This window comes from Odocoileus virginianus, chromosome 16 (assembly GCF_023699985.2).
Source record: "Odocoileus virginianus isolate 20LAN1187 ecotype Illinois chromosome 16, Ovbor_1.2, whole genome shotgun sequence".
In the NCBI taxonomy this organism is placed as follows: Eukaryota; Metazoa; Chordata; class Mammalia; order Artiodactyla; family Cervidae; genus Odocoileus; species Odocoileus virginianus.
The window spans coordinates 58,717,749-58,738,564 of NC_069689.1; the positions used below are offsets into that span (position 1 = coordinate 58,717,749).

The 20,816-nt window shown below is 40.8% G+C and overlaps 1 protein-coding gene across 1 annotated transcript; it reads right to left on the reverse strand.

The window, feature by feature from the left end:
- Positions 1-4,310: 4,310 nt before the first annotated feature.
- On the reverse strand, positions 4,311-9,270 carry RAMAC (RNA guanine-7 methyltransferase activating subunit). Its single transcript, XM_070478283.1, is given in 4 exon segments — positions 4,311-4,843; positions 5,564-5,631; positions 5,633-5,743; positions 9,144-9,270. Coding segments are annotated over 3 exon segments (357 nt in total). The 5' UTR covers positions 5,735-5,743; positions 9,144-9,270; the 3' UTR covers positions 4,311-4,656.
- Between the last annotated feature and the right edge of the window lie 11,546 nt (positions 9,271-20,816).

The window sequence follows — 20,816 nt, forward strand, 5'->3', positions numbered from 1 at the left end:
AAGCTGAGTGCTGAAGAATTGATGCTTTTAAACTATTGTGCTGGAGAAGACTCTTGTTAGTCCCTTGGACTACAAGGAGATCAAACCAGTCAATCCTAAAGGAAATCAACCCTGAATATTCATTGGAAGGACTGATGCTGAAGCCCCAATACTTTGACCACCTGATGCAAAGTACTGACTCATTGGAAAAGCCCCTGATGCTGGGAAAGATTAAAGGCAGGAGGAGAAGGGGACAATAGAGGATGAGATGATTGGATGGCATCACCAACTTGATGGACATGAGTTTGAGCAAGCTCCAGGAGTGGGTGATAGACAGGGAAGCCTGGCTTACAGCAGTCCATGGGGTTACAAAGAATCAGACACGACTGAGCGACTGAACTGATATCAAATAAGCTTCTTTGGTTAAAACACAGGACAGTGAAAGAAAAAGCCCAAACTTTTCAGTGAATTTATATATATATATATATATATATATATTAAAAAATACGTCAATTTATCTAACATTACCAGAGTCGGTGCTTTCGCACACAGCATTTCCAGGTAACTGAAGTTCTCTAACAAGCCACCTCAAACTGGGAGTGTTTATTTCCTAACCAGAACAAAAATTCCCTTTCACTACAAACGGTAGTAGCTAATTAAAAGAAGTCAAAGGGTCCAGAGCATAGATTTCCATACACCGTGAAATCTGTGTTTGGGTTGACTAAATCAAATGGAATACAAAGTCTAGGGAAATTTTTAAGGTGTTAAAAACTATTCAGAAACAAAGTGTAGTGCTTTCAATAGAGTTCAAAATTAGTAATATCAGTAATCTTCAGGGTAAAAGATCATTTCCTTCCTTTTTGTGATTCTAAACTTAAAACTGACATTTCATTACCCTTAACTGTCATAAAGTTTTATATTTCATTTAGGAGAATAAAATACAAAGGGAACATTACATTCTTGTCTGTTGAGCATTATAAGGAATGCAGCTTTGGAAACCAAAACTATGCTGGGCATCTTACTGGCTTTTTCCTATATGGTTTCAAGAACCTAAAAACTATTAGAGCAGTAACCCAAGGTTATTATACTCTGTGCTATGCTTAGTTGCTCAGTCGTGCCTGACTCTTTGCGATCCCATGGACTGTAGCCTGCCAGGCTTCGCTGTCCATGGGATTTCCTAGGCAAGAATACTGGAATGGGTTGCCATTTCCTCCTCCAGGGCAAATCCTTCTAGCACTCAAGGAAAAAAAAAATTTTTTTTTCTGTCTTAAATCTCTAGTAAGCTGATCTCAAAAGGATATTAACTTGATATGTTCCATAATCAACACTGTAAAGCCAGTGTCAATTTCCAAACAACAAATGCCAGTAATTTTGGTTCAACTTTGATATAAACTTTCTTATTTTTGGCCACACCATGGGATCTCAGTTCCCCAAACAGGGACTGCACCCAGGCCATTTACCTAGTCCTAACCACTGAACTGCCAGGGAATTCCTGTCTTCCTATTTGAAGCATTTGTTATTTTCTGAAGGATACAATGTTTTGTTCTTTTGCTAATCTGTATAATAATTCACCTAAGAAAACAATCACACATCTTTAGTTCTCAATCTGCCTACAATATTTAGGATTCCCTCCTAGTTTAGTCAGTAAAGAATCTGCCTGCACTGCAGGCAGATTGAACCCAGGAGACCAGGGTTCAATTCCTAGGTGGGAAAGAACCCCTGGAGAAGGAAATGGCAGCATACTCCAGTATTCTTGCCTGGAGAATCCCATGAACAGAGAAGCCTGGTGGGCTAGAGTCATGGGGTTACAAGAGTCGGACACAACTTAGTGACTAAACTACTACCACATCGTTTATGTCAACACTATGCTTTACATTTTATCATATCCTTCACTCTCACTGATTAAACAAAATACTTATGCAGCACCAATTATATACAACTGAGGTTTTAATGGTCACAGGCTTTCATTTCCATTCTCAAGCTCTTATGTCTGGTCACTTGTTTTTTTTTTCCCATTTATTTTTATTAGTTGGAGGCTAATTACTTTACATCATTACAGTAGTTTTTGTCATACATTGAAATGAATTAGCCATGGATTTACATGTATTCCCCATCCCAGTCCCCCCTCCCACCTCCCTCTCCCAATCCCTCTGGGTCTTCCCAGTGCAGCAGGCCCGAGCACTTGTCTCATGCACCCAACCTGGGCTGGTGATCTGTTTCACCCTAGATAATATACATGTTTCAATGCTGTCACTTGTTTTTATGATAACCCTGGGAGAGTGACAAGGGTATCACCTTGTTATCCCCATTTTTGCAGGTGAACAAATAAGCTCAAAAGTTTAAGTGCTTACTTTTCTCAAGGTCAGATACCTTGTAAGACAAACTTGGAGCCAAGATTCCTTATGCTTAATCTATATGCTATTATAAGAGACTACCTATTTGAGGTGAATTTCACTTGACACTTAATTTTTTCTTCTCCACTTTTCAATGATCCTTAAGTTGCTTTGATGTTCTTTTCTGTCTCTCCCACATGAAGCAGAAACCATGTCTTTTATTTTTTTCCTGATTTTAAGTACACAGAGAGCAGTCTGATGTAACTGCTATTTAAAAAAAAAAAACCACCACCACATAAATTACCCATGCTGAATGCAGAAATAACCCATGTTAAAAGGAGGACTCATCATATTTCCAAGTAGAGTTGATATTCAGGCCATATATGCCCTATTGTAACAGTGTGAAAATATTTAAGTACTCTTGGACAACACTTTTCTTCCGAGCTGAGAGGCATCCTCCCTAGTCCCTTAGATCCAGAGATCTATCTAGTGTCAATAGCTGGCACAGCAGACAGCCTCCAGGACCCTGCTCCAGAGGTGTGGCCTAACAGGTCAGTGGCTGTGCTTTATCAGTTGACAGGCATTTTTAATAACACATCTGCTTTGGGGGTTCCCCGGTGGCTTAGATGGTAAAGAATCTGCCTGCAATGTGGGAGACCTAGGTTTGATCCCTGGGTCAGGAAGATTCCTTGGAGAAGGGAATGGCTACCCACTCCAGGATTCTTGCCGGAGAATTCCATGGACGGAGGCGGCTGGCAGATTGTGACCCATGGGGTCACAAAGAGTTGGACACAACTGAGTAACTAACACTTTCACACTTCACTTTCATACCTGCTTTCAGAAAGGATCCTGGGATATAGGCAAGCCATTCTGAACTCTCCAGGCTAAGTACTCTGTAGTATAAAGACATATCTTAGTATACCAGCACTGGCTCGTTTCCTACTGATGTAATTAAGAGGGGGAGGGGAAAACCCTTATTGTTAACATTTTATTCACAGGTGAGTGTGAGTACTTGGTTTATCAAATCCTTTCTAGTAAAAGTTACCTGAAAGGATGGCTTTGCAGGAAGCGGGTGTGGAGGAGTTAGATCCAGAGCATGTAGGAGAAGCAGTATCTGGAGATGTCAACTTCTAGAGCCTAGAGCAGAGTGCTAAGAGAGAAGGCAGCAGAAGGCAGATTCAGGAAGTTGCCTTTTAATATCTTTGACCTATCACGAAACTTGTGCTCTTAATATTACTCTTAAACCAAATGAACTTTTTTCAAGAGGTATGAGGACAGAGAAATAAAGCTCATCTCACCATATTAATGAATGGACTAAGTACCAAAATTTGAGGGAGAAAACTTACAAGTATTTTAGTTGAATAAAACCATTATAATGGCCATTAAAATGACGGGAAATATGGTGCTCATTCTGAAAGGAAGCTTCAGCATCACTGGATTTACAGAAGAGGAGGCAGCAAAAATGCACATCTGGAGGTGAAATAATATTGTAAACTTAACCTACATTAAATACCATAAAAGTAAACAGAGTCAAAAGACAGCATTATTTACATGTAACTGAGAAGAAAGGGAATATTACAGAGTTAAACTTTTCCATAATTTGTAATGTTTATGTTAGCAAAAGCCTTAGAGTTTGTGTAAAATGACTGTGTGCCTTAATCTCACCCACCACTAGATTAAATAAGACAGTGAAACTGAGACTGATTCCTTCCTGATCTTACAGCTTTATTCGTGATATCCCTCTAAAAAGAGACCAAAATGATTGTGAAGATGACTCATACCTATAGAGTAATTACGAAGTTCCACATTCACATAACGACAAAAGCCAAATGAAATATACTACAATTGTTTTACCTTTCAATTACTTCTGTGTATAATACATCATAAGTAGGCATAGTGGTGCATTTAGGAGCTGATTGTACTCCCTGTGTAAAATTTTAGGAATGCGCACATACGAGTGTAGGTATACTTCCTTCTATTACAAATTAAAAGCAAGCATTTTCTATATAAAATTTTTATTTCTGTGTAAAACAAAGACAACTCCTGAAGGTCTAAAAAGGAAAATTATATACAACATTCACAGCACTATTAAGTCATGAAACAAAGACAAATCTGAGGTAGAAGTCAAGCAATATAACCCACAACCTTTTTAGGGGAGTATTTATTTCCAGCAACCATCATGCCTCTCCAGTAAGATCTAATTTTTTAAAAGTTCCAAGTTCCAAAAAATTAATAATCCATTTTCTATAATCAGATGTAAAACTATGACCAACAAAAGATACAACGTAAACTTTTGTCATGTTAACAAAGTAAATAATTTTACTAAAAGTTGCTGACACTTCTATCAGTAGTAGCCATAGGGAGGCCGTTGGTTGTAACCATAGTGTCCATATTGATGGGGGTAGTAAGGTTCTTGTCTGTGCTGTGGGTAGTTGTTACCCCAGGATCGTCCATGCCATTGATTGGATCAGTTGTCTCTTGGCCACCCCCGTCTGCTATCCCTACCTCTAAATTGTCTGTTATCTTGCAACCTACAACAACAAAACAGAAAGATTTTTTATACTTCCCTTAAAAAAAAACACACATGAGAAATCTATCCTGGTGCATTTCATTTCTCAATCTAATACTCAGTAAACAAAAGAGTAAAAACCAGTTTTCTTTACAGAGTGTTACTGCACCAGGTATTCAAAACTTTCCTAAAATTCAGATCCAGTATTATACTGGATATACCTTGCAGAGAAGAGGTAAACAATAACACCAAACTCAAAACAATAGGATGGTTCTGAAGCAAACTAAACCCATTCAATTGTTCAAAAGCATTATGGTAATATTCCTCTTATCTATTTTGAGATATTAAATGGAAGTTAATTTCCATTGTATAAACTTCTTTCTAAATGGAAACCAAAACGATACCTTCTTTATGGAATTTGATGTCAACTTTTTATAGAAGACCCTAGGTTTTTAAAAAATATTTGCAAAGAAAAACTAGCCCAGAGAAAGAATATTTAAAAAAAAAAAACCATTAAAATACACACAAACACACAACTGCACAGCAAGGGGGAAAAAAATATGGTGCTGACAAAATATTAAAGCAAATATTTATCAGGCACTTAAGCAGTTACTAGGCACTCAGTATAGCACACTGAACAAAAACACTGATGCCTGCCCTCACGGGCCTCGTGGGTTAGATGATTCGAGCTGTCCTCTCCCAGATCAGCCATCTGCATTTACTCTTCTGAAGTAATACATACCGATTGCCTCTATTTCTCATGCTGCCACCAGCTCTGCTATTCCATTCCTCAACAATTGGAGGAGACTCCAGGAGGGTGTTTCAGGTATTCTTGGTATTCTTTGTCATCTTCTGTGAATCTGCTGGCAAACATCTCTTCAAAATTTGGAACAGCTTCAGAAGTGTCAGCCATTCTGAGATTCTGTACAGGTTTTTAATATGCTTCTATTAGAATTTTTTTTTTAAGTAACACCATCTTTACCAGATGGTGAGAAACTAGGAAGTAAACACTTTTAGGCAGAGTATGCATAAAGTCCTTGTGTACCTTTAAAACTAAGACAGGCTAGATTCAACTCAGTATTTCTTCATTACTGTAATAGAGGCACTGTGCTAACTAGGAGCCTGGGATACAAAGAGAACACCTTGCCCACAAAGAGCTCTCAGTCTAGTAGAATAGACAGATGTGGTATAAATACAAAGGGAGGAGCAGCAAATGTCAAGAAATGAAGCTGTGAAAGTGGGCAAGAGTCAAATAGTCAAACACCTTGTATTTAATGTAAACAATTCTGCTTTTTCTGAGGCAATGGGGTGGTTTAAGCAGGGAAGTCTCAAGAGCAAATTTACCATTTAGAAGGATCACTTTTCTATTAATAATACGGTAGAGAACAGATTGGTGAGTTTAAGGGCAGATTGCTGCAGTGACATAGGTGACATGCTGAGGATTTAATCTGAGGCACTGGACTGTGAAAATAGTTTTAAAAGAATTCCAAGAGGAATCAGTCACTGAGTAGATGTTGTAAAGAGAGGAGGGGATAAAGGATAACACCTAGGCTTCTGGTCAAATAATTGGTCAGGTAACGGTATCACAGGAACTAGAGAATGAAGGTGGGTGAAGATCCACGTTGAGGTAAGTTAGTTATGGTATGTATATCCACGTGAAGAGTCAGTTCACAGTTTAACTATCTGGGACGGAAACTGAGTGGACAATGAATGCGATGGGAGACATCAATTTTGCTGGTGGATAATGCTGTGAGAAAGAATGAGACTCCTCAGGAAGGCTATGGAAAAAGAATATCAAAAAACAGAATCCTAGAGAATAGCAGCATATAAAGAAGATAAAGAAGGGATAAAAGGAGAACCAAAAGAGATTATCATGGAAGGCAAGAGATTAAAGAGTGAAAGGTCATCAGTGTTTAATAGCAACTGGAAAGAACCAAGAAGAGAAAATTAATTCGATTTAGCCATTAGGAGCTGATTAGAGTAGCAGGGATTAAAGCAGGACTACAATTAATTAAGAAGTAATTTGAAGGTAAGGAAATAGAAATCTCCACCGATTAGTCTATACTAAGCTTTCATGAGGCCTGGCTGGAGACAGGAGAAGACACAAAGGGCAGCAGCTAAGGGCTTACTGGAAGATTATCTCTCTTTTTTTTTTTTTTAGATTATCTCTTTTTTTCCCCTGACTAAAACACCTGAGGGTTGGTGATAGGAAAATAAAAGAAGAGCCAAGAAAGAAAGAAAAAGACTGAAAATACAGTAAAGACATGAAAATGGAAAGACAAATTTAAAAAGCCTTTAAACACACAGCTATTAAAGTCGAGGGTAATTACTATAGAATGGTATCTAATATATTCTTTCTTTTTTTCTCTAATACATTCTTATACTAGGTGTTCTGACAAATGAAAAGTACTATAAATATTTTCTAGTGGCTATGAAAACGGACATTTTTTTTCAGCTGAGTTTTCCAGGGCAATTATGGATTCACATTTGAAGCAGTATTTACCCAAATTTTCAGAGAGCCCCCTACCTCTGAGAAAAGATTTGACTTAGGCTGCAGAACGCCTAATCCCTGAGGAACCAGAGAAGAAAAGGTTCACTTCTTTTCATCTTCACCCAAGACCTGGAAGCCAGCCCTGGAAGTATTTTGGAGGTAGCCCCCAGTGCCCTGGGGCTTCCCTGATAGCTCAGCTGGTAAAGAGTCCACCTGCAATGCAGGATACCCCGGTTCGATTCCTGGGTCAGGAAGATCCCTTGGAGAAGGGAAAGGCTACCCACTCCAATATTCTAGCCTGGAGAATTCCATGGACTGTATAGTCCATGGGGTTGCAAAGAGTCGGACAGGACTGAGCAACTTTCACTTTCACTTCACCTAATGCCCAGTCCTTCCTTGATGCAGTCCCATCCCCTACCTTTCCTAACCTAAACCCTATCTTTCTGTTCTTTGCCTCAAGACTTGTTTTATGATGTGGGGCATATGTGACATCATGTTAAAACTTTAAAAGCAAATCTCTCTTATCTGACATCCTAGAATTATTTTCCTTCCTGTATCAATTCAGATTATAATAAAAAGCTTTTGTCAAAGAGATGTGATATTAGAAGACAGCTTTTTCATTAGTTTATCTTTCCTCCAAATCCCTCAAAACTCATGCGAATATTTATACTACTACTGTTGTCCCAACGAAATTAAACAAAATTATTTGGATTAAAGAAACAGTATCTAGATGTTTTAACTTCTAGACATTAGAGTATGTCTTATTAAATACCAATGTGTCTGACATTGGCAAACAGCTGTCAAATTCTCAAATCCAAGGTATAGTTTAAAATAGATTCAGCAAATTAAAACCGTGCCTCAATTTCTATAGGAATCACAGGAATCACTAGAAAGATGACTCAAACCTAAAGAGAGGGGTGATAAAAATCATAAGGCAAGGCAAATGTGCTACTGTATTTTTACGTTCTCCCAGGATCCCCCTCCCATAAATAAGCAAATGTTTATCACCTTTATCATTATTGGTGAGGATGAAACTTAAATAGGATTTTCATTGATCCATGCTTTACTCACCTCAGGGGTTTGAAGCGGCTGTTCTGTTTAATGTTTAGATTGTGTAGATCTGTGGGAAGAAAAAACTTGACTCCCTGTCCTCAAAACGTGTGTGCCGCGGGGACGGGAACCGTAAGGATCTTAAGTTAATTAAGTGGTAGGATTAAAAGACTTCCGACGCTAATCTGAAAGAGGGAATTGGAGCTGAAAGTGCTACAGAAGAGCTAGAAGATGCTACAAGACGAGTCCTCTGGGCCTTCAAAATCAATTCGAGCGTGAATAAAACTTGACAAAGTGTGTTCTTTTCTGTTAAAAAAAAACCACCACCACCACAACAAAGTACAGATGTGTACTCGAGACGGCTAGTTTCCAGGCCCTAAATAAAACCACAGGGAACTTTCCCTGTGGGTCACTAACCTCGGAAAGGACTACCCAGAATGGGTAGTCATGCCCTGAGAGATGAACCCAGAGAATTAACCGACGAAGACATCGACTGAGAACCGCTGCGTTTCTCAGTTCTCTCTCGCAGCTTTGACTGTTGGACTCCTGTTAAAGCACCTCGGCCCCAGGTGCAAAGGAAATTAGAGGCCGTGAGGGGGAAGCGGCTTCTGGTTTCGCCAAAAAGTCCGGTCTCAAAACTGCAAAGCCCGAGGATACCTCGCCGGCCACTCAGTTCGGCCTACCGGCCCGACTCCCTCCCCTCTGCAGCCAGAACGAACGACTCCTCCGCCCAGGACTGTGTCTATCCAGCTCAGGGCTCCGGATGAGCAAGCAAACCTACCTCCGGTCCAGAGCGCTGGCACAGGACCTCTGTATGCAAGCCTCCACCTCTCCCAGGTAACAGCGCCACTTCGGCCAGAATTCGACCGCCTCCTGACTTCCGCTTCCGGCGCGCTGAGGCCGAGGCAGGCGTGTGAGGTCTCGCGGGATTTCCGGCTCCCTGTGTGTATTTTCCGCAGTTTTTTCGAAGATGCTGCTGGCTCGTGCGGGGCTCTGCGAGGGTAGTTAGGTAGGACTAGACGTGTTGATGCTTTCCGTGCGCTTCCAACCGGCCTGGTAACTGGCAGGAAGAGACGCATCGCTGTATATTGAGCCCCCTTAATTTGTAGCCGGCAACGGCTAGGGACGAAAGTTCTGGAACTTCTTAGCTGAGAAGGGCGGGAAAAGCTGCTTTCGGCCGCCGGCGCCGAGTCTGCGTGAGGAACTTGAGGCGACTGCCGGCCGCAGAGTAGGCCCGAGGGGATCCCTTCAGCGATGCTACAGCTTTCACTCCTGTTCCGGCGAACCTCAGTAGTAAGATTTCTCTAGTCCGTTTTGTACCTGTTTTTGCCGAAACGCGGCCCCGCTCTGCTCCAGCTTAAGTCGTCAGTACCCAGCTCACTTCAGGAGTCTTGTCCGTTTCTTCTGGAATGTTCGTAGGTGTATAAACGCTGACTGTTTCGCAGTGTATTTTGGCCTCCTTCGTCCCGAATTGCTTTCCAGAGTGGCTCCCTCATTTCCTTAATACTCTTACGAGTTTCCAGCTTGGAAACATCAATGTTTCTATTTGATGCCATTTCTGTTTTCCCCGTTGATACTGACCAGCGTTCTTGGCCTTTCTCAATAAATAGAAATTGACTAGAGACAAGAAATTCAGGGGAGTCTCTGTAGAGGCTCATGTCTCTATCTTGGGATGTTGAAATTCTTTTTTTTTATTTTTTTTTATTTTTTTATTAGTTGGAGGCTAATTACATCATTACAGTAGTTTTTGTTATACATTGAAATGAATTAGCCATGGATTTACATGTATTCCCCATCCCAGTCCCCCCTCCCACCTCCCTCTCCACCCGATCCCTCTGGGTCTTCCCAGTGCACCAGGCCCGAGCACTTGTCTCATGTACCCAACCTGGGCTGGTGATCTGTTTCACCCTAGATAATATACATGTTTCAGTGCTGTTCTCTTGAAACATCCCACCCTCACCTTCTCCCAGAGTCCACAAGTCTATTCTATATATCTGAGTCTCTTTTTCTGTTTTGCATATAGGGTTATCGTTACCATATTTCTAAAGTCCATATATATGTGTTAGTATACTGTAATGGTCTTTATCTTTCTGGCTTACTTCGCTGTGTATAATGGGCTCCAGTTTCATCCATCTCATTAGAACTGATTCAAATGAATTCTTTTTAATGGCTGAGTAATATTCCATGGTGTATATGTACCACAGCTTCCTCATCCATTCGTCTGCTGATGGGCATCTGGGTTGCTTCCATGTCCTGGCTATTATAAACAGTGCTGCAATGAACACTGGGGTGCATGTGTCTCTTTCAGATCTGGTTTCCTCGGTGTGTATGCCCAGAAGTGGGATTGCTGGGTCATATGGCAGTTCTATTTCCAGCTTTTTAAGAAATCTCCACACTGTTTTCCATAGTGGCTGTACTAATTTGCATTGGGATGTTGAAATTCTATCCTTTAATTAAAGCTGAATGAAATAGTAGCTCCATCTAGAAATAAGTTTTCCTTCTACTGAATCTTCATTATGCTCTGGAACCATTCTTAATCTATTCATTAAGTACTAGTTTCTCGGTTGGAACCAAAATTATTTTTGTACAAGTCTTTTTTCCCTACTAGACCATAATCATTCATTTCTTCATCCTGAGTATGTAATGTAGTGTACTGTATAAAATAAGCACTCAGTGTTTGTGGAATGAATGATGAACTGTGAATGTTCCAATCCACGTTTTACAGACACTATCCTGGCTTAAGTATGAAAGAGAGTATGGATGGGGAGATAGGATAGTCTTGGTGTTGGGTAATAAAGGTGAGAACAGAAAGACCAAGATTACAATAACTGAGTGGTATAGTAGCCAAGTGGATGATGGGAGAAAAGGATCAGGAGGAATCAGAAAAGACTCCAGTTCTTAAGTCTTGGAAATTGTAACTGAGAAGGGATGTGCATAGCATGTGTTGGTTTTAAAACAAAAATGAGCTCAGAGCTCAAAAAAGATTTGTAGAATTTGAGATAGTAGTGAAATATTCAGAAGAAAAATCTTAGGAGGGTTTTAGAAATACATGACTAAAGCTGTTGAAAGAGAGGCTGTACCTAAATAGGTAAATGTGTGAGTCGTCTGTGAAGAAACAACAGTTGAAAACATCAGTGTTTATGATCTTTCCGAAGGAGAAAGGATTTATAGAGAAAAGCAGAAGGCCAAAATCTACAGCTCAGGAAATAACCCATATTTAGGAAGAGGGAATAGGAAATAAATAAACTTGAAGGGGAAATTGGAATAAAGATGAGTAGCAATGTAACAGTTGAAAAACTCAGGCAAGTGCTTGCCTGGTTGGTATCAGCAGTCAGGGACGATATTTGGGAAATCAGTTTTTGAGTCCAGCTTTCTGATTTCCTTGTGACTTTATTATAGTGTTATTTCTAGGTAATGAGAACTTACATAGAAAAGAGTATATTTCTTTTCTTTAAGTTCCAAAACTGCAGTTAGGAGCTCCTAGGCTTCAGAGAGTTTCTGTGGAAAACGGGATGCCAGCCAATTTTCAAATGAAACTATTTATGCACATAATATTTTCTCATATTCTGATATCTTGTCGGTTACTATATTTCACTTTCTGGCATCACTGAGAAATAATCTGTTCCATGAAAGGGAATTTTCCAGATAACTGACAGCCTTTAAGCAACAAAACTTGTTCACTGGAACCACTTTTCTAGAAATGTACATAAAATATAGTACTTAATTCTGTACCGTAACCAGAGTAAGTGGGCCATAATTTAATCTTTGCTTGGCAGTTAAGGATAATTGTTACAGCATCAGCTGCTTGCCCAGTCGCTAGGTAAAGAATCCACCTGCTAGTGCAAGAGGTAAGAGATCAATCCCTCAGTCATGGAAGGTCCTATGTAGAAGAAATAGCAACCCACTCCAGTATCCTTGCCTAAAAAAATCCCAGTGGTCAGAGGAGCCTGACTGCAGTCCATGGGGTCACAGAGTCAGGCACGACTTAACAACAAAATAACAACAGTAATAGCAATTATATTCTGTTGGGTAGTAATGTGTTTTGGGCCTGTTAATACATATGGGAAAAAATTACCTTTTATTAGTCGACTTTGCTGTTTCTGTTATTACTGTTGTAGCTCAGTGTTTTATCTTCTCATAGCTTTATAGAGTGACCTAATTTGAAGCCTCACTTTGACCCAGAGATCTAGAGGCAAACACTCTAGCAGAAGTCCCAGGGGGAATCGTAGCAGCAAAGAGTTTTTTGAGGCTGTGAGTGAATTTAAGACAATAATCATTTTTAAAATGATTAAACTGGAGCTGAAGTGGCTGTATAATTTATTCAAAGGAACAGCCAGTAAGTGGCAGAACAGGATTTGGATCAAGTCTGTGGTACTTAAGGCTGCCTTGCTTTTTCCTCAGTGAAACAGTTTTCTCCTTTTCATTCTCTACTGTACAAGTCTTGAGCCACATTAAACAACTCTGCTGCTGCAGCACAACCCAGACTCTTCCTCTCCACAGTTGATGTGGAGCTCCAGAAAGCAGGAACTCCTGAAACCTCCCCACCAAAAAGTGAACTCCACATGGTACCTGTTTCCTCACACTGCTTACCTTAAAAATATGTATTTCTCTTGAAATTGTATTTCATAAGCAGAACCCAAGTCAGATGACTTGTTCCTGGCTTAAAGCAAGACTGGGCCAGTGAACTTCTAGTATCATCCTTGGAGAGATAGTGCTCATCAGGTAGTAAATTGTCTGAAGAGAAAGATATTCAAAAAATGCTGGGCAGCCCAGAAATGTGACATTTATCCACTTTAGCTTAATCACATTTTGCCTTGTATTATGGTTCATTTTATATATAAAATCACAATATTGAAGTGGTGAAAGGATCATCTGGTTGAATGCTTTGTTTTCCTCTTAATAAACACCCCCAAGAGATTAAATGACTTTTCCAAGGTTGTAGAATTGATCAATGACAGAACTAGACCTATAACCTACAGGCATTCTTCATTAGTTTGACATCTTTTTGAGTGTTAGATGCCAGGTACTGTTCTAGGCCCTGAAAACATCAAGGAATAAGGATAAAAACCCTGCCCTCATGGAGCTTCTATTTCTAGTGGGGATAGACAAATAAAAAAATGAATATGTATGTACTATGGAGAGTAATTGAGCAGAGTAAGAGCACAGAGCATCGTAACAGGGTGCTGCTTTGGTTAGCATGGTCAGGGAATGTGTGCATGATAGTTTTCATCTCAGCCTATTTCCTTATATGGTGGAGTCCCTCTTTTCTCTCCTATTATGAATGTAAAAATTGAATATTTTGTTAATTTTTAACATCCATACCATTCACACGGGAGTAAAAGAATATCTCTCTCATTTCTGGGACAAGGCAGATTTGCTGAGTTTGTAGTTTCATAGACTTGTGCCCAGTGGCACAATTTAACTTCTGTTTCTATAGCTTGAGTTGGAATTACAGGCTCCTAAATGTTCTTTCATCTTTATATTGTGTTATTCAAACCATTTCCCCCTTTCCACCCCACCCACTCTGCTGCATCACACACATACTAGAGCACAAGTGTTGAACTCAATAAATAAGTTCCTAAAAGAGAATTTTAAAATGATAATCTTCCACTCATTTTTTCTGACCTACAAAAAAATCTCATCATGTTTCTCTGCTCTGATTTTATCTTTTGCAAAACGGGAATAATAATCCTTGCTGATTGTCTGCTTTATAAGATACTGTAAGAATTAATCATTGCATATATAAAGCACTTTAGGCTCCAATGAAGAAAGATGCTATGTAAATTATAATGATAAAGTTATTATATGTTACATAAAGGTTTAATCTCCAGGAGGGAAACATTTCAAGTTATAGGAGGTATTGGTTTAGATCCACATTTGTACTCCTGTGGCTTTAATTACATGGAATGATTTTGATCAGAGATTACAGGATTTTAACCCAATTATCCTCCTCAGGGTCAGCCTCCCACATCCAGAGTCCTTTGTGCAGGGGCCTTTATTCAGGACACTGCAGAAAGCAAGCCAGTGCTTGTTGCAAGTTTTGTTTGCTATCTGAGTATTTCTGTTTACCCTAGAAGCCAGTTGATATTGTTAAAGAAATCACAGAAGAAGGAGAGATAAGCAATCTTGGGGAAGACAGAACTATGAATTGGTCCTAATAGGTTGGACTGAAATCTTTTCCAATTCTAAAGTGTGTGATTGTGATATGAAGGTGTTTTTTTTCTCCTTTTCCCTAATGTTATATGAGTTAAGGACACAAGCTATGTTTTCCAAGTAGACATAATTTGGAAAAGTTGCTTAGTGTCTGTCAATTTCTATTCCATTTGACAGGCCCCTCCATGGCTAAGTGATGGATCTAATTTTCATTATCCTTCCTGTGTATTTTTGTTGCCTCTTTTTTCTGTGGGCTCCACTGGCTAGCTCTAGTCATCAGTGCTTGGTCCTGTCCACCTCTTCCTCAGATGTGTGTGTTACCCTTAGAAAGGACCTTGGAAGTGTGTGGAGAGGCCGAGAGGCTTGTGCACAGTTTACTCTCAGCCACTCCTTCCCCTGTAACACCATACTCTCCCTCCAGGTACTTTTCTAGAATGTTTTCCAGTGAAGTGATGCTCATAGTTTAAGTGTTCAATGCATTTTCAAAGCACTGGAAAGTGACATGAGTAAGTCAGGATCTCTGTCTGAGGGTGAACTGCTGCTATCTTACCCATTAAAAAAAAATTTTTTTTTAATATTTATTTATTTGGCTGTGCTGGGTCTTCATTGCGGCACATGGGATCTTTAGTTGTGGCATACAGACTCTTTAATTGCAGCATATAGGATCTAGCTCCCTCACCAGGGATTGAACCCAGGCCCCCTGCATTGGGAGTGTGGAGTCCTAGCCACGGGACCTCCAGGAAAGTCCCTTACTTCAAGAGGGCAAATCTTTCAGGTCCCATTCCTGGCTTTGGCAGGCTCACTGTCCTTGGTGACAGGTGGCATAATCTTCCATTTTGTGAAGCCAGCCTTGCCTGGTCATCTTTCAAAAGAAAGGTACAAAAAAGCCCCATTTTCAAACAGATATTGAGGCAATGCAAATGTCTTCAAAACAAGTGAGTATATTCTAGGGAGTAGAAAGAGGACCAGGCAAGGCGTCAAGAAACTTGACTAAATCAAACTATTACTCTCTGGATTATCATGCAGATCACCACTTCTCTGGGCCTTGGTTTTCTCATTTTCTTATTTTGCAGATAATATTGAAGCTTCAATATCAATTCCCTTGATTTCCCAGTCTCACAAGGAAAGACCTCTGCTGCAGGGTGACCTCTTTCTGCCCCCTTTCACCTTTTGTCTTCCAGTCTCTTGCTGCTGTGTCTTTGATCAGTGTCCCCTCAGCTCTGCTGAACATCACTCCTGTACTTACTCCTTTTCTTCTCTATTTTCAACTCTCCTTCTGTAATGGCTCCTCGCCCCCCACCCCCCACACACACACCGTGTAAACTTGCTCAAGTTTCTCCAGTCTCAAAACAAAACTGATACCCTGTCTCAGCCCTGTGTCCTCCTATAAAGATCTCGGATCTCCTTTCCCTCTCATGGGGAGCATCTTACAAAGAGTGCCCACAGCCTCAGCATTTTACCCTCCCCTCTTTTCTGTTCACTGCAGTCAGGTTTCTGCCCACAGACACGCCACTGAAACCACACTGGCAAAGTTCCCCAGACAAAGTTGACCTAGGGCCAAGTTCAGCTGCCGTTGGTTTAAAATCTTCAGTTTATTTACTATCTGGGAAGCATTTGACGCTTTTATCTCCTTCCTCCCTTAAACCTTCTTCTCACTCTGTTTTCAGATTTCTCATGATTTTTCTGTGCCCTGGATTGCTATTTCTTTCTCCTTGGCTGACCCCTCATTCCCCTGCCCATGGCCCTGACTCTGTTTTCCTGGTGTTGCCCTTGAATACTCAGGCTCTTCTATGACTTCAGCTTCCCGCTCTGTGCTGATGACTCAACAATGGATATCCCCAGACATCCATCATATCTGAGCTCTAGACTTGAAAGTATTGCTGCATGCTAGAAACTTCTATCGGATGTCCAGCAGACATCTCTAGCATGTATCTTAATGTGAATTCATCTTTCTTCCTGAAACTTCATCTGCCTCTATCTCTGTTTTCAGAGAATGATTCTTTCCAGTTACCCACATCAGAAACCTGGAAGTCACCCAGGACTCCTTTTTCTCTCGCATCCTACCCACCTAGGCCCTTCCCATGTCCTGTGGACTTCAGCTCCTGGCCATCTCTTCTATTTATTCACTCTCCTTTTCTTCCATCATTCTCTTTGTTCTGACCCTCATCCCTTCTCATGCAGACCAGGTGATGGCCTCTAACAGGTTCCCATATACAGTCAGTGCGTTTATCACAATGCATTGTAATTTGTGTATGTGCACTTAAATGATAAGCTCCTTGAGAGGAAGTCTGTATCTTTCATGCCTTTAGCAATTAACATAGAGTCCGGCAGTCCATATATGAACATTATATGAATAATGTTCAATAAATGTTTATTGATCTTGCCCCTGCCTTCTTCTCCATTGTATATTAGACTAATCTTTTCCTACTCCCTCCCCTCTTAGTACACACTCTGCCTAGGTGAAGACTCAGCTCACCTCCTGAGCATAGCACATGTTCCTCAGACACCCATTTGTCGTGGTACCTGCATCACCTCATTGAGTCTGTTTTCATGTCCATCTTCCCTGTGAGTATCAGTGCTGGAGTCTCTGCCTTGCCAACACCTAACCCCGGGACTGACACACACGAGGCAGTGAAGAAGCCTTGCGACTATATGAATGAAAGAGTTAGACTTGCTGAGCTTCAAGTTCTCCTCCAACTCCAAACCTATACGGTTTGATATAAGAACTGACATAATCTCAAAGTTTTCTCCCAGCAGATGGTCAGAACAGTCAAAACACCAATTCAAACAGTTGGCAAATATAAAGGTAAACATTTAAGAAAGTGAGTCAGAATGAAGGTGAATCCTCCAAAAGGAGTGAGAACATTGGCACAACAGTGTCTCCATGTAGTCACAAGCACCCCCTTTGCATCTGATGGTGGGTTCCATATGTTCCTCTCAAGGCGTGTGACACATATGCCTTGAGAGCTTCTCAGGAGGGTGGGTGACAAGCTACTGATGACTAAACCCCCACTGGCTAGAAGTGAGCTGAAAGCGTGTTGTTTTTCTGGAACAAAAATTACTTTTTTTCTTCAGCATTTTAATTTGCTCATTTTTGTAAACTAAACACAAACTTTAGTCATTTATTTAATATTCTGTTCAGTTAAAACTCCAGGAAAAATCCCTAATCTAAAGACTTAAGATTTGCAACTTATTTTGCACTCCATAAGCATTTATTAACACCCAATATATATTTCTAGGCTCAATGTTGGGGGAGTGAAAAGATTTTTTTAAATGTAAAATACAAATCTTAAGATCTAATTGAAGAATCAAGCAGAGGATAGGTAGGATGTAGATAAGCATAATGTAGAAGAGTGCATCGTAACCTGATGGAGTGCAGGAAAAGGTAATTCCAACTGGATATCCAAGTACGAGAGGCCTCAGAGCGGAGACACTATCAACTCAAAGGGAAATCAACCAGGAGAAATTTACTGAAGGTGGTGAATCTCCAATAAGCACATAAACACACAGAGTATATAGATTGCTGGCAGTAGCACCTGTGTGTAATTTGGATTTGAGGGGTAGAGAGGATGGAGACTGGCCATCCTTCTGTTGAATGCTCTTCAGAGAAAGACTCAGACTGCTCCATCTCCCCCTTCAGGCCGCCTCGTACTCCTCTCTCCCAAGTTCCCTCAGGGGACCCCTGACCCACTGTCGTATTTGGGGTATGAGTTGTGATCCTGGCTCACTTGGGGAAATGCACGTTTCCCTTCAGAATTTTGCATATTCCACTTAGACATTGTCAAGGACTGACTCTGTTTTCCCCAGGGCAAGCAGGAGTCGGCCCCCACCCACAGGTGGGTGGGTATCTCCACAGAAGTCGTCAGCATCTGCAGATGGGGAGGGTGTTGACTTTAGATGCAGACCAACCTGAGTGACTTTAGCCAAGAGAGAGGTTCAGTTTCCTGATTTCTGAAATGCAATTAGGATAATCATTTCCACCACCTACAATGTAAGAATGAACAAATGTCATTTTTTCAACACTTTTCCAGACCAAAGGAGAACACTCTGACTTGGCTGGTTTGAATAGTAGGAAGAGGTTCTGATGCAAACATTTCACAATAGTCCTATGAAAACAGCCCTGTCAAAATGTGGGCACCTCTACAGCTACTATTTACTGAGCATTTACTACAGGCCAGCCAGCTGGGCAACACTTATATGTTACCTCATTTTGTCCTCACAATAACATACCAAGGTAGATATCTCTTTTTTAAAATTTTTATTACATATTTATTTTTTTGCTGTGTAGCTTGTGAGGTCTTAGTTCCCCTACCAGGAATTGAATCTGTGTTCCCTGCAGTGGAAGCACAATGTCTTAACCAATGGCCCACCAGAGAAGTCCCTATCATCATCATCATCTTTTTTTTTTTTTTTTTTAAAACAAGGCTTAGAGATGACAGGTAATTTGTCCAAGGCTACACAAGCAAACAAGAGACGAGATTTGACCTCAACTCTTCTATTTCCATAGAAGGGACACCAGAAGACCTGAAGAACAACATGTTTGAGCTGGAGTGTTTTCTTTTTTTTTTTGAAAAGTAGCTGTGTGACAGGCTCTGTGAGGAGAGAATAGAATGCAGATGTTCTGTGGCATCAAAAGTTGCTAAAAGTCGTGAATCGTTGCTAACAGTCATGAATCGTACTCTTACAAAAAGTGACTCTTGTGGTATGTCAATTACATGGAGGGGTGAGGGGAGAGGAAGAGAAATGAGGACAGTAGCTTTGAACCAGCTTGAATCTATGGCTAGCACTTCAGTGAAGACCTGGAGTAACTGACCATGGAGCACAGAAGAGAAGATTTTGGCCTAGACAATGTTAAGAGTAGGAGTGAATAATTAAAATCTCTGTGTCCAAATACCTAACTCTGGGTAATCTGCCTGCTTGACATACTCCTGGGAAAGGTGACAATCCTGACATGAATAATGGCTGTGGAGAAACAGCTGGTTCTCTGTTGCCCTTGTATCAGTCCTCCTCTTCTTCCGCAGAAGAGAGTGGGTTTTCAGGCACTGGTTCATACCTGCACTGACAGAGTCAGAGTTTAACAGCAAGAGCCATCAGTTTTTGATTCCAGGAATGCTTTACAGTCTATTTGAATTTTAAAATAAATTCCAAACAGCAAGTTGTTGCATTTAAACTGTCAGGTGTAGGCTGGCTAGCCCCCCAGGCTCAGGATTCTTGGTGCCAGGATTACTGACATTTATTTAAAAATGGTGTCAAAGTGAAAAAAAAAAAAAAAGGATACCTTTAGTGGTTTTGCCTTCCCAACAGCCTTTACCCATCCTCTCCCCTTCTCTTTCTCTCTGTATGTGTATCTGTGTCTGTTTGTCTCTCTGTCTCCCACTTTCTCTCCTCCAACCCCCTCCCTTGTCCCTCCTGCCTCTGACCACCACTTCTTCCCTCACCTAGTTCAGAATTCTTAAGAGAGGAAGGACAGGAGTCCCCAGCATTGGAAACAGGAACCGTGCCCTGCTGCCCTTTAGGAAGCTGGCACAGCAGGAGGAAGCACTTGAGCTCCTTCTCCCCTCCCAGAATGATTTTAATTACCTGCACCTGCAGTGTGATCCTGAGCCCAGGCCTCAGCCAAAAAATCCAGAAATTAGAGTTGCTTGTTACCAAGGCTTGGGTCTGTTAACCAAGCTTATTTAAGCGAACCACCATACTGGTTTCTTGTTAGATCAGATACCAGCTTTTTAATTCACAATGAGAAATACACCTTCCTTTCCATCAGTGACTCAGGGTGCCCCTTCCCCAGTGTCTCAGTATCTGGGCACCACTTGGGGCCATGAACTCTGGCCTTGCACCTCTGCATCCTGGAACACAGTTGGTGCTCCATAAATATTTGCCAGACTGAATTGAATTTTGCCAGGGATAAGATGTATGTATCTTCAGCCATTTTTAGTCAAACAGAACCTAGAGATATTTTTACCCCACATATTAGTTTAGTCAAATGCTGTTTCTGAGCCACAAAGATCCTTGCAAACACTGCAAGGCAAGATTTATGAACTAGCCATTTAAAAAAAAAATTTTTTTTCCACACAGCTGACTTCATCATAAAGAACATTCATCTCGGGGGATTTACCTAGCGAGATATCATTCTACTTCATTTTGCGTTTCCTCTTTTCCTTTACATCCAAAATGAATGCAATAAAGGATCCCACTGTGCCCCAGGTAATAATAGCACAGGCAACTATAGACTGTCCACCATGTCCCTGAAATAGATTCTCGGGTAGAAAGAACAACAGTGCTGTCATTTAGTGAGTGCTAC